We start from the raw sequence: 13,354 nt of genomic DNA on the forward strand, positions 1-13,354 counted from the left end.
ATAGCAAGAATCCAAAAAGAGGCAGTCTAGTCTGTGATGTTACTTTCTCTAGAAATGTTGGGCTTTATTTGTGATTTGGGAGGGGTTTTGTCAAAGGCATCAAAGGCTTTTATAGGGTTGTTTGGTATTAATAGCATCTTGCTTTACTTTGACACACCCCACCTGTTATGGTCTAATTCTGGCATTAGTTATAACACTGATCTTTGCAAATCTGGCTATATTTGTTTAGAACACTGCTGCTTAAAACATGTTTTTGTTATATTTTTAGTTAGTCTTTGTCACTGCAGTTCCTCACTCTCAGGGCCCTGTCACAGCCAAAATGCTGGTGTCTGTTTTTACAGCTGATGTGTGCAAGGATATTCCCCATTCGTTTCATGTTTAACACTTAGCATTATTAGAGGGTGTGCTTATAACAAAGATGATTGCTGTGTAAAGCAATCTTCCTCTTTTGATGTCAGGCCTTTCTTTACCCTGCTGTAAAGATCACAGGCTGAGAATGCTGTCGTTCTCAAACAAGAATGCTCAAGACCAGATTTCTAGGGAAATTCAGATATCCACATTGCTTTTGAAATTGAGGAAGTTAGGCAACTGAACTCTACTTTAAAACCATGTAATTTTTGTGTGGGTTTTCTTTTCGTTAATTGTAGGGCACTGTGTTCATGCAAAGGGCACGGAAGGGACGATATTGAAAATCTTACTGTCTAACCCAAAGGAAAAGGCTTTTCTTTGTATTTTCCCGTCAACTGTGTTTTAACACAATTTGGGCTTAAGAGAGGTGGTGTAATCTCTTCTGAGTTGTGCTTCTCTCTGTTTGCTAGGCAGCTGTTTCATCTGCACCCTGCAGTGGAGCAAAATCCAGCATGAAGTTCTTTGATTGCTTTCTTTCTCTCTGACAGCTGTATTGCCGCGTCGCTGACCGGAGCTGCCTCTGTGTTGTGTGCTGCTGTAAAGTCTGTGGTTGTACACACTGAACTTCATAATGCCCACTGTGCAAGACCTCTCTGAGGGAGCAGTAGCTATTACAAAATCCTGTATACACTAAGTTGTTGCAAATAGAGAGAGCTTGGGCTTGGAAAATAGAATTTATTTCTTAGGATGTTCCACTTCTGAAATATGTCCTGAAAGTATTTCTTTCTTTCTTTCTTTCTTCCTTGGTTTTTTTTTTTTAGCATACATAAAAGGTGGGTGGATACTCCGAAAAGCCTGGAAAATTTACAATAAGTGCTATACGGACATTAATACACTTCAGGAAATATATCAGAAGAAAACAACTCAGGAATCCTTGACTTCTGATGCTGCAAATGATAATCATATTGCTGCAGAAGGTGTAACGGAGGATTCGCTAAACAGACTGAAAGGTGCTGTTAGCTTTGGATATGGACTTTTTCATCTTTGCATATCCATGGTGCCCCCAAACCTGCTCAAAATCATCAACCTGCTGGGTTTTCCTGGAGACCGCCTACAGGGGCTTTCCTCACTGATGTATGCAAGTGAAAGTAAGGACATGAAGGCCCCTTTAGCTACGTGAGTAGCTATATTGAAATGCTTTGGTAGATAACTTAGTACTAAAAGTAAGTAACTGGGAAAAAGTCAAAACCAAAAAGTCATGTTGCTTTAAAGGAAACAACAGCAGGTAAAATAAACTGGTAGTTTGTTGTTTAACATACCATGGTTTAGTAAATTCATCACTCACTAATGTATGAGATCTCTGCTGTTAATTATTTACATGTATTTGGGGTTTGGGTCAGTATTTTGCCGTATTCTTCAGTACCTGCAGTTCTAATGTCCTGTAATTTAAATGCCAGCAGAGTAAACAAAAGCTCCTCCTGAAGGCTCTGTGAATTTACCTCAGTTACATTCTCTGCTGTGGAGAGCATACTACTTACTATGAGTCACTGGTCTCATTTAGCCATTTTTCCTTACTACTAACACAAAACATTTTCAGTTGTTTTAATTTTTTTTTTGTTTCAGTAAAATGAGATGTTCATTATAGTATTTTTAAGGGAGTGTTTTTTGTGTATTCTTTTTCCCAAGACTTCATACTATGCTCACGTCTTTTCAAGAGCTGAAGGATTGGCCAGACCTAATTTAAACTGCCCTCATAAATGGCTTTGTTATTCCATTATCTAAAAATTATTGCTTTTATTACTGGACTACTGCAGGTACCATCAGGTGTCAATTTTGAAACATGACAGTAGAGCTGAAGTCTCTTCTGCTTCAGGAGAAAAATTGGGATTCTGTTTGTTTCAGAAAGCTTAGGATTAAATATTCCTGTTGATCTTTCTCCTTTCTGGAGGAGAAAAATGATATATTTGGGGAATGTTTCCTCCTTCAGATAGTCAGAAATCTTTGTGCTCTGCCTTTGTTTCCAGGAGTGATGTAGGTCATGTAAATATCTACCCTTCTGAACACAGGATGTATTTCTTTTTCACATTGATTTCAGGAGTATCTGCTGATGTGTGTTCAGGGTTTTTTGTTGATTTTTGTCAGGGCTTTTTTGGTTGTTTGGTTTTGGGGTTGTTTGCTTTGGGATTTTTTTGTTTGGCTTTTTTGTTTCCCTCTCTAGTAAAGAATTAGTTTTCAAAGTATTAATGTGGGTTTTTCTTTTTTAAAATCTACTGAGATCTAAAGGCTCAACTGCTTTCATGCTATGAGCTCAGTTGTTTCTTTGCCTTTGTGTAATGTGCTCTGAATTGTATGTTCAGGTGCAGTTTAGGAGTACATTGATGTATGGCAGTAGTATTGTGTTTAAAGCATAAAGCCAGATTTTATAATACAAGATTCATATCTATCTTTGTCTTCCAGAATAATTTAAAAGTTTGTCTGTGTAGAATGTTATCCTTAAATTTCTGTTTACAAGCTGTAATCCTTTTTACTCTTACATTTCTTTTAGATTAGCTCTGTTGTGGTACCACACAGTTGTTCGTCCCTTTTTTGCCCTTGATGGAAGTGATAACAAGGCAGGATTGAAGGAGGCAAAAGAAATTCTTGCCAAAAAAGAATCTGCATATCCAAATTCTTCTCTGTTCATGTTCTTCAAGGGAAGGATACAGCGATTAGAGGTATTGCACATTTTCATCCTTTAGACTGATTTTTCCTCCTGATTGTTCCTTACGTTTTTCTGATGTGAATGAACTGTGCAAGCTTCAGCAGATTGTGACTAAAGATGCAGGTACATGGGAAGATAAGAAAGATTGGATTAAGTTCTTCCTAGTTTCAAGTTCACATGCAGACCTTGCTCTCCCACTGCATCTATCTGAATTAAGGACATTTTGAAATTATTTTTCAGCTACTTGATACTTCTGCAACTCTGTGCTAAAGGAAGTGCATTTGGCCACTCAGATTTCTTGAGCTATTTCAGTTTTGCTTGTCAAGCTAAAATTGAGTATTATCTGCTGAGTACATAGTATTTATCTTCCTCTCTGTTTTATGCATTGTTCATATACAGCTAATTCTCTGCAGTAGTTTCCCTTAAATAACTACTTTGCTTTTCAGAGGTCACACCAGGATGTTTTCTGTTACTAAGGGTGAACTTTGACCTGAGCAGAAATGTATTCACTGAAAATGTGTTTGTGAATGCTATTGCAAAGCATTATTCAAACACTGCAGCAGCCTTGTGGATTTTGGCTGAATTATTCTCTAAGAATCTGTTTGAGGTACTACTCAACTCCTAGCCGCTGCTTTTATCAGATGAGAATATTTTCTGACCAATTACATGAACCAGAAAACCTAACACAAAAGCAGAAGCCCAGAATGTTCAAACCCTTCATGTCAACATTATAATTACAAGAGCTAATTGAGATGTTGATATTGGTGTTCATTCTTTGCTAGATTTTCAGCTAAGTCTTTCAGATGTACTCAGTATTTCCAGAGAGGTAGTAACAGAGCAGAGGAACAGGCTTCAGTGCCCTTTCAGATTTGCAGGCATATTCCTACATGGGATTTGAATGTTGTTTTTCTTTTTTTTTTTTTTTTTTTGCTGTCTTTTTGAAAGCAGTGGTGCATTTTGGGAACTATATTCTCACAGGCAAGTTGTCGCTCTTGGGAAAGTATTGCTGTTGCCTGAGAGACCTTAGTGGGTTTTATTCATTTATATGCCTATTCCATTCTTATGGTAAAAATCAAATTTTTTGGGGATAACTACACAATGAATGCAGGTTATAGCTTTGCATTTTAATGTAATGAGGAATAAAATTCAGATGATTCTTCTGACTTTCAGGGCAAATTACAGCAAAAGTCTAAACATAAGTTGTTAATAAATTGAGTGTATGTGTAAAGAAAGAGGATGTATTTGGGATAAGTGTCAGTTTTGTGTGGTCAGTCCCTTTCTGGAGAACTGTAATATTTCAAATGAGAGTTGTTAAAATGTAATCTTACTGCATTATTTAATGCAGTCTATGATACTGCACTGCATTAATGCACTGTATAATACACTCCAGATACTGTATGGGGATGGTGAAGTTTATCCCCAAGTGAGTGGAGACAGCGTGGCCATGTTAAATAAGTTAGTTAACTCAGGCAGGCAGAATGCTGTGCATTATGCTATGTAGCCATGCCCTTAGTCAGCAGAAAGCTTTTTCATTGCTGACAGGAATTAAAATGTCCCTTTGCTATTCATGTGTGTGTTTTCATGAGTGCTTTTCCATTCAGCAGCCTCTTCCCCCTTCCCCCATCATTTCTTTGGTCCAAGTCGTGCTCAGTCACAGAGGTTTTGCTGTGTCTGAATGTTCCAGTTTAAGTGTCTTGGGCTCTTCTGGATTTTAGTAGGACTTTTCCAGCTTAATTTGCTTAGATGCTGTTGGCATAATTACGAAGGAAGGAATGTGACTGGTGGCAATGGTATGGGGAGCTGCACTGGGTTCTGCACAACACATTTGTGCTTATATGTGTGCTGAATCTGGTCTTACAAGCATCCACAGCATATTAGTGTGTCTGGCAGGGTCAGTGACTGTGTCCTCTGTCTGGGGGCACTGGTGAGGCCTCACCTCAAGTACTGTCCAGTCCTGGGCCCCTCAATTCAAGGCAGATATTGAGGTTGTTGGTGTGTCCAAAGAAGGGCAGCACAAGTAGTGAAGGGTCTGGAGCAAGTCTTTGCGGGGAGCAGCTGAGGGAGCTGGGATTGTTTAGTCTGGAGTAGGGGAGGCTCAGGGGTGACCTTATCACTCTCAACCGCTGCCTGAAAGGAGGGTGTAGCCAGCTGGGGATTTATCCCTTTTCCCAGGCAGTGAGCAATAGGATGAAGGGACATGGCCTCAAGTGAGCTAGGAGAGGTTCAAGTGGGAGATCAGGAGTAATTTATTCACAGAAGGGGTTGTTTAGCATTGGAACAAACTGTGCAGAGAGGTGGTGGGATCACTGTCCGAAGGTATTCAAGAAATGACTGGATGTGGTTTTTAGTGCTGTGGTTTAGTTGACAAGGTGGTGATTGGTCAAAGGTTGGGCTGATCTTGGAGGTCTCTTTAAACCTAAACAATTCTGTGATTCTGAACTAGAAGTGCACAGAAACTCTGACATTACAGGCTAATATGCTGAGTTGTAATTTCCTCCTCATTTCTAAGGTGGGTGAGGAGAGCTCCTGCAAAGCCTAGGAAATTGTTTGGCCTTCCTTGAAACTGTTAGTGCAGTTAGGTTTAAATTCTTTCCAGTGGGCATGGGATATTATTCCAGGTGGCTTACCAGAATTGTATTTTAACCTATATGCACTTAAAAGTATACCTTGAGCTGAAGCTTATATATAGAGTCCTTCTTTTACATCTTTTAACAGTTCTGTGACACAGTATTATAGTACAGGTGAATAAAAGGCCCCTTCTGATGTTACTCAGAAGACCTTGTGTGTTTCATTTGTGGTTGTAGGGTTTATATTTAGGGCCTGCTAGTACTCAGTCCATCAAATGTTTTTCTTGTGATCCTGCATACATTTTTTGTAGCCTTCAGCTGATGGTATATTCAGCTTCCATTAGGAAGCCTTCATACTGTATGTATGTGTCTTTTCTTTTCTATGGAAAAAAGCAGTAAGGAGCACAGTTCAGCCCATGGACCCTTGGAGACAGGGAAACTGTTCAAAAGGCAGGAGCAGTAATTCAGGACTGGACAGTGAGACACAAATCTGACAAAGGAGAAAATTGCCAAGGAAGGCAGTCAAGGAGAAAGCACTGTCTCTGTGAAACCTTCCTGTCTATAAAAGACAAATGAACAGCATGGGACTGAATAATGCTTTGTGCCCCAAAAAGCAGGAATGGATATTAGTCAGTAAAACCCTTAGCGGACTTCAGTTTTTGAAGAAGTAGCCTTACAGGTGTGATAAATGTGGAGCAGATTATCTATCAGCTTTTTTTTCCCAGATTCACATTTTCAAGAGAAAAGTCTGAAAGCATTTGGAGACTTTTGAATTGGGCAAGTTAAGGGAAAGGAAAGGAAGATCCTGGAAAGACTGGAATGAAAGTGCACCAGAAAGTTAAAGGTTGCATTCCTAGGTTGATCAAATGTCTTTTTTCTTTCCAAGGAGTAGGTTAAGAGACTGTGTATTAAAAATAGTATTTTTACTGACTTTTGCATAATTTACTAAGGCTGCTTTTATGGACATTTCTGTGCTCGATTTGTGATTATGTGGCACATATTCCAGCCTCAAAATATATGTAATATATAAACAACAGGAAATCTCTGGCTGCAAAACTGCAAAGAAACCCCTCAGGTTCTGAGGCTTGATTCACATTTTCCATTGGGGTAGGTGCAGGTAAATAGTCTGAAGGAAAAAGTACCAAATACTCCAGGTGACAGGCAGGGCACCAGTGGTACTTTCAGGTGTGCTGAAGAAGTTTGGTTGATGAGCAGGCTGCAGAAAATGTGTAGTGGTAACATGTGCTTAAATGTAATGCCTACAAGCACCTCTTGCTTGTTAGTTACCTTTTGTAGGTGTTATGGCATCAGCACCATCATTCTTATTTAGGGGTGAGAGGGTATGGTACAGAAAAGCAGACTGAGGACAAGAGTAATAACAAGCATTGAGAAGTCCTAAATGAACTTTCTGGAAGAAAATCACGGTAGTGTCTAAAGTAAAAAAAAATTGCAGAGCATGCATAATATCAAGGTTTATTTTCAGGAATTGTGCTGACTTTTCTAGTTACTTGTTCCTATAAAATACAAATGTCCTAATTTTATTCTAGTTTGATTTTGTGACTCGTCTAAGGAAAAATAGGTTTTAGTGTGTTAAGGAATAGAAAATACAGGCTTTGGAACATCCATATAACGTCCTCTGGTGTAAATTATTAGCTTTCAGAAGTTGATTTTTAATTTTTCCCTATTTCTGAGCATGACTTCTTAAAAGCTTTATGAATTCAGAGTGGTGATTGAGAATAGAGAAGGAAAGGGTCCTGAGATTTCAGAACAGCTCTGGGAAATAAATGCATGCTGTCTTGCAAGCCACATTGTCTTGGTAAGCTCTATTGATGCTTAGTTGTTGGGTTGGGGTGCTTTTAGTTTTAATTTGAAGTCCAGAAATGTAAGACTAGGCTTCTTCTCACATTAGATTTATTAATCCTCTTTATGGTCTTGTAGTTCTGTATACTACATATTTTATAGGTTGGTCTTTTTTTGTCTTTGTATTATGTCCAAAAGAGATGTCAGTGATACCTACTGAAAGAATTACAAGTGTGTGTATATGTATTTATAAATCTCAAGAGCATCAATTTCAGGTGCAGCCAGGATGTTGCACTTGCCGACTCTTAGGATGTTGTAATTATTTTTGTTTGCTCTTTTAAGCAGTAAACAGAAAGTAATTAATTTAAGAATTAACACCAAGAGTAGTAATTCATATTCCAGGATGTTGCTGCAATCCCTGGAGATGATTGAAACTTCAATTATTAATGAATGTCTCTGAAACATACTTAAATAAGCTTGATGCTGAAGGAGAACTTAGGCAGATGTCAAAACATGTGAGAGATTCAGAGTTAGAGAGGTGGGTTATAGAAGATTTGAATATCCAACAAACTGGACTTGAATATTGCAAGGTGGTTGGTATTTCCTGTGCTGCTCCAGGAGGTGTACAGCATTGCAGACAATGAGTTGATTGCCAGTAGTCATTGTATGGAATAAGTGATTTCCATTTCAGAATGGTTAGGGGTTTAGAAGGCAGTGTATCTTTGAAGAGAACTAAGTATTTACATTTTTTTTCTTTTTTGTTATTTTCCTCAGAAGTGTTGAAGACATAGATTCAGAAGCAAAGCTTTTGAGTTCCTAGCACAGAAATAAAGTTCTAAAGTGATGTTCTTTTATTTTATCTTTTCTCTAAGACTGGGCCCATAGCAGTTACTTTCTGGGAAGGTGTGTTGGGGTGATGCAGTGTCAGTGGAGTCATGTGTAGTGGAGAGAATGTGCTGGTACAGGAGTGAGCAAAGTGCATCTGGCTCAGGCTCCCTAACAATTCTGAGAGCACAAATAACTCACCTGTCTTTCTGTGTTGTATATTTGTCTGCCTTGCCAACAAGCATCCTATTTCAATCACTGTTATACTTTCCAAGTGTACAGTGTTTGTATTGATACAGCTGTGGCTCCCTGTGCAGGCAGTTGTGTTGTCTTGATGCAATGTGTATTATTTTCAGTTAAATCATTCCTTAGCAACTAAACCAGTTTTCCCTGATGAGACAAAGGAGAAAACCTAATACAATAATTTCAGAGCTCTGTGTATGCCTGGTCTTAAGCTACCATGCTGTAGATTTTTGTAGGAATTTTTTAATTCAGTTATGTTGGCATAGATGGTGAGTTTGCATTTTCAAGGGTTTCATTTGCTCACATGCTTAGTCAGCAGAGTGGGGCTTAAAAATTCTTCTGTTGTATAAAGTATAATAAATGTATGTGATAAATACAGGAACAGTATTAAGGCTGGTATAGGCTATATTGGAATATATAGTATGTTTACTTAAATAGTGATTTTTTGTTCCCCCCCATAATGATTGATAGGAGAAGTCCCATCCCAGACTGGGAAAACCAGGTAGTCAAAAGAGCTGTCATTCTAGTTCTTAGGAAAATGTCAGCTCTTTTTACTAAGCTGTTGTTAGCCAATGATTTTATCAAAATGCTTTTTCTCTCATATGCTTTTTTATCTTCTTATGTGTCATACAGCATTTATGAATTCTCTATTAATTGTTGCTTGAAGGGGTTTCTGAGGTGTATGGGAAGAGGTGAAAAGTTCAAAATAAATGAAATCAAACACTAAAGGTATCCTCTTGTGCAGAAAGCCAAACTTCATTAGCAGATGTTAAAAATATGATTTTTAAAGATGGATTGACTAGTAAAAGTAGAAGTGAGGTTACTTAAAAGGTTACTGCACAAACCCAATGAATTTTGGACTTAATAGCACATAGGAGGAATATAGTCACTGATTTTAAACGTTGAAGGTGGAGGCATGATCTGACCTGGCTGCTATTACACTATTAAACTCCTCTACTCTAGTTTTTATTAACTTCCTATTAGAAGAAATACGAATTTTTCTTTATCAATATTAAATTATCCAACTCATTTTAAATTTCAGGTGTCTGATTTTTTTCTTTTTCTTTCACCTTTGTTAGTGTCAAATTAATAGTGCCTTGACCTCATTTCATACTGCTTTGGAACTTGCAACAGACCAAAGGGAGATTCAACATGTCTGCTTATATGAAATAGGTATGTTGGATGTGTTTACACCATAAATAGCTCACATTCAAGTTTTCATTGGCAGCTTCAGTAAACAAACTGGAGACTTCTTACTAGGATTTTTAAAAAAGGTTTTAGATTACTGGCCTTTGTCTTGGGTAAATTATGGTTTACTGAATTCTACTTGTTTAGACAAGTAGAATTCAGCACTTTTTCATTGTAAAATTATCTGCAAGTACAAGGTGATGCAAAATCAGAGAGTAGACTGTGGAATCAAGGGCAAACTGTTAGCCTACTGAGTTTGATTTAAAATTAGAAATAAATTCATCTGACTTGTCTATGGATTCATCATTTCTGTGCCAAAAACTAATCAGTTTTGAGGCTTCAGAGTTCACAGTGTCTGTATTTCTTGTTTATTTCCTTCTGTCAATAGCAGGATATGATATATGGTATTAATTTGCATACAAGTCTTTATAGTGGAGAAGATAGGTTGCTTCAAGCTTTAAATGGGATCTTGTCATAGTAGAAAATACTAATGGAAAAAGTAGTAGCTGTCTAAGTTTCATCAGTCTACAAAATGTAGTATTTAAATTTTAAAACTGAGAGGTTTTGGTATATGTTTTTGTTCCTGCTCTGAGACGTGGATTAATTATTTCCTATGGAATCTTCTAATTCAAAATGTCCCAGTAAATTTAAATCAGATTTTAAACGTATGTCATTTGTTTTTGTTTTTAATTTTCCAGTTACTTTTATAGTTGTTAAACGCGCTCCAGCTCTCATAACAAAACAAACACAACAGAACTGTGTGTTTCAATCATGTTGACACCAAGTTTGAATTACTGTACTTCCCCTGAAGTTAAATCAGTGTTGCTTTTAGGTTGGTGCAGCATGATAGAGATGAACTTCAAAGACGCCTTTGAATCCTTCGAAAGGCTTAAAAATGAATCCAGGTGGTCCCAGTGCTACTATGCTTATTTAACAGCAGGTGAGTAAATCCAGGCTGTTGGGGAAATGGTAAGTCAGTGATGTGGTAAGGTTTTGGCACTGTTTTCTCTTGGGAAACTTGCTGGTGCATGTAGTGCCTTCCACACTGCCTGCTGCACATGCAGCTTTGTGCCAGGCTTGACTTGGACAATTGTGTTTGTTTCCATAATCAACACTTGCATGCTCATACATGTACCTGCCTGTCTGTACACCCCTCTCCATGCTGATAGAATTATTACCACTTCACAAGCTTGGTGGCATTACTTCCTTTAATGGATGTAAAAAATAGTACTGACTTTTTAATGAACACAGAGGGTACCTGGGGGAGTTGAGATTACCATGCTGGTCAAATCTTCAGTCTAGATAACTTTCTGGAAGTGAGTGTGTGGAGGTTTTTCTCTCTGACCATATGGTAGCTCATCCTAATTTTTCCTGTTTCATATCCCAGTACTGTTAATGTATTTTTGTTTCTGTTAATGTATTTTTGTTTCTGACACTCCTTGCAGTGTGTCAGGGAGCCACTGGTGATGTCAATGGTGCTCAGAATGTGTTCAAGGAAGTTCAGAAGCTTTTCAAGAGAAAAAACAATCAGATTGAACAATTTTCAGTGAAAAAGGTTAGTTTTTGCATAGGCTGACTTGTTTTAGTACACTGATGACAGTTCAGTATTTAGTTCAGTATTTTCTTTAGCAGCATGCATCTCTTTTCTGCTGTCCTGCTTCTGTAGAATTTATGGGAAGGAACAGTGTGGAAAAATAATAGTATCATTTGAAGGACCTAACAAAGGAAGTGTGAATTAGCTATTCACTCTACAAGCAAAGTAATTATTACAGATAAAAATACATGATAATGTAGTTGCTTTGGTAATTTTCCTTCTGGCTTTGCCTTTCTTACTCCTTTTTATCTTGTCTTGTTTTGTGATAGCCTTAGTTGTTTTTTGAGAGCTAGGAGTTGTCTAGGAAATAGCTCTCAACTGGTTATCTTGCAGATGGTACTGTCTCAGCATCCAGTCAGTTTGTGTTGGGACTGTGAAATACAGTAAAACCCAGTCAGGCTGCATACAAGGAGGTTTTAATTTTGATGAATATGTAAGCTCTTAAATTAGTTGCAAGATTTTAATTTTTAGTCATAAAATCTTTAGGCAAAGTTACCACTGACTTTATTTCATAAAATTGTTGCGTGACTGTTTAAAACAGTTAAAATTAGTGTTTGTGATATATTGTTTGTAAATATCATGTTCCCTCTAAAGAAAAAAATTATGAATCTCCCTTCCTTCTTTCTTGCACTTTGCAGGCAGATAGATTTAGGAAACAAATACCAACCAAAGAGCTCTGTGTCCTGGCATCCATTGAAGTGTTATACTTATGGAAAGCCCTTCCAAACTGTTCCCTCTCGAACTTACAGCATATGAGTCAAGGTATGTACGGCTCCTTGATTTATTTATTTACATTTTAAAATGAGATGTATGATTTTGTGCTGTTGTGTGGAGTAGCTAATTGCAGTAGCATGGACATTTTAACTTGTGTGCATGTGTCATAGCAAAATACAGGTGAGTAACAAAAGAATAGTGACCCATTATGATTCTGCCTAATGCTTCATTTTTACAGGTTTTTGGGAGAAGTTGTAACTGCCTGCTGCATATAGCTGTTTGCTAATCATTGTTTAAAATGAAACAGTAGCATGATAGTTACTGTTCCAAGTCACTAAGCAAAATGTAACTCGTTTAAACCTAGCAACAAAATAGAAAAAAAATTAAAACAATGTATTCATTCCTGCATGTCAATTTTCTTCTAAGAGGAAATAGTTAGCTTGTGAGGTTATCTATGACGTGATAGGTGTTCTCTTTGTCCTGAGACCCTCTTAGTGGTGAGTGGTTGCCTCTTCCTTAGTCTCCAGCTGACTTTGGGTGTCTGTCATGTGAAGCTTCTTGTAGCAGTGTGTATTATGAAGTGTTCAGTGCTTCTTACTCCATCCAGCAATCACTCTTGTTGGCATTCTGCAAACAGTTTCAAGCTGGTTGAAGAGAAGCTCAACCTAACCTGCATTGGCAGCCCATTGGCTGCATCAGAAGGACTGTGGCCAGCAGGTCCAGGAAGGTGGTTCTGCCCCTCTGCTCTGCTCTGGTGAGATCCCACCTGGAGTGCTGTGTCCAGATCTGGGGTGCTCCAGCCCTCTGATAATCTGTGTGTCCCTCCTCTGGACCCGCTCCACCATGGACTTGTTGGAGTGGGTCCAGAGGAGGGACACACAGATTATCAGAGGGCTGGAGTACCTCTCCTATGAGGTCAGGCTGAGAGGGTTTAGGATGTTCAAGCTGGAGAAGAGCAGCCTTCAGGCAGTCCTTAGAGAACCTTTCAGTTCTTAAAGGGGACCTGCAAGAGAGCTGGGGAGGGACTTTTTGTAAGGGCAGGAGTGACAGGACACAAGGGAATAGATTTAAACAGAAGGAAGGCAGATTTAGATTAGATATTAAGAAGAAATTACTGTGAGGGTGGTGAGGCACTGGAGCAGATTGCCCAGGGAAGCTGTGAATGTCCCATCTCTGGGAGTGTTCCAGGCTGGACAAGGCTCTGTGTAACCTGGTCCAGTGAAAGGTATTCCTGCCTATGGCAGGGGGCTGGAACTAGATGGTTTTTAAGGTACCTTCCAACCCAAACCATTCTAAAATCCTCTGATTATTACTTGCTCATTTAGAAAATAAAACTAAAATTGTCTGCCACGGGTTGCCCTTTTTTTTTTTTTT

At 38.3% G+C, this 13,354-nt stretch overlaps 1 protein-coding gene across 1 annotated transcript in view; it reads left to right on the top strand.

Moving 5' to 3' along the window:
* The window catches only part of TTC39C (tetratricopeptide repeat domain 39C), a 37,133-nt gene that overhangs the window by 16,046 nt on the left and 7,733 nt on the right, over positions 1–13,354 (top strand). The window contains exons 5-10 of the mRNA XM_036378691.1: positions 1,170–1,524; positions 2,894–3,062; positions 9,564–9,657; positions 10,505–10,612; positions 11,118–11,227; positions 11,905–12,028. Of these exons, the coding sequence (XP_036234584.1) occupies positions 1,170–1,524; positions 2,894–3,062; positions 9,564–9,657; positions 10,505–10,612; positions 11,118–11,227; positions 11,905–12,028 (960 nt within the window). The remainder of the gene's footprint in view (positions 1–1,169; positions 1,525–2,893; positions 3,063–9,563; positions 9,658–10,504; positions 10,613–11,117; positions 11,228–11,904; positions 12,029–13,354) is intronic.

The sequence above is a fragment of the Molothrus ater genome, chromosome 1, assembly GCF_012460135.2.
Source record: "Molothrus ater isolate BHLD 08-10-18 breed brown headed cowbird chromosome 1, BPBGC_Mater_1.1, whole genome shotgun sequence".
In the NCBI taxonomy this organism is placed as follows: domain Eukaryota; kingdom Metazoa; phylum Chordata; class Aves; order Passeriformes; family Icteridae; genus Molothrus; species Molothrus ater.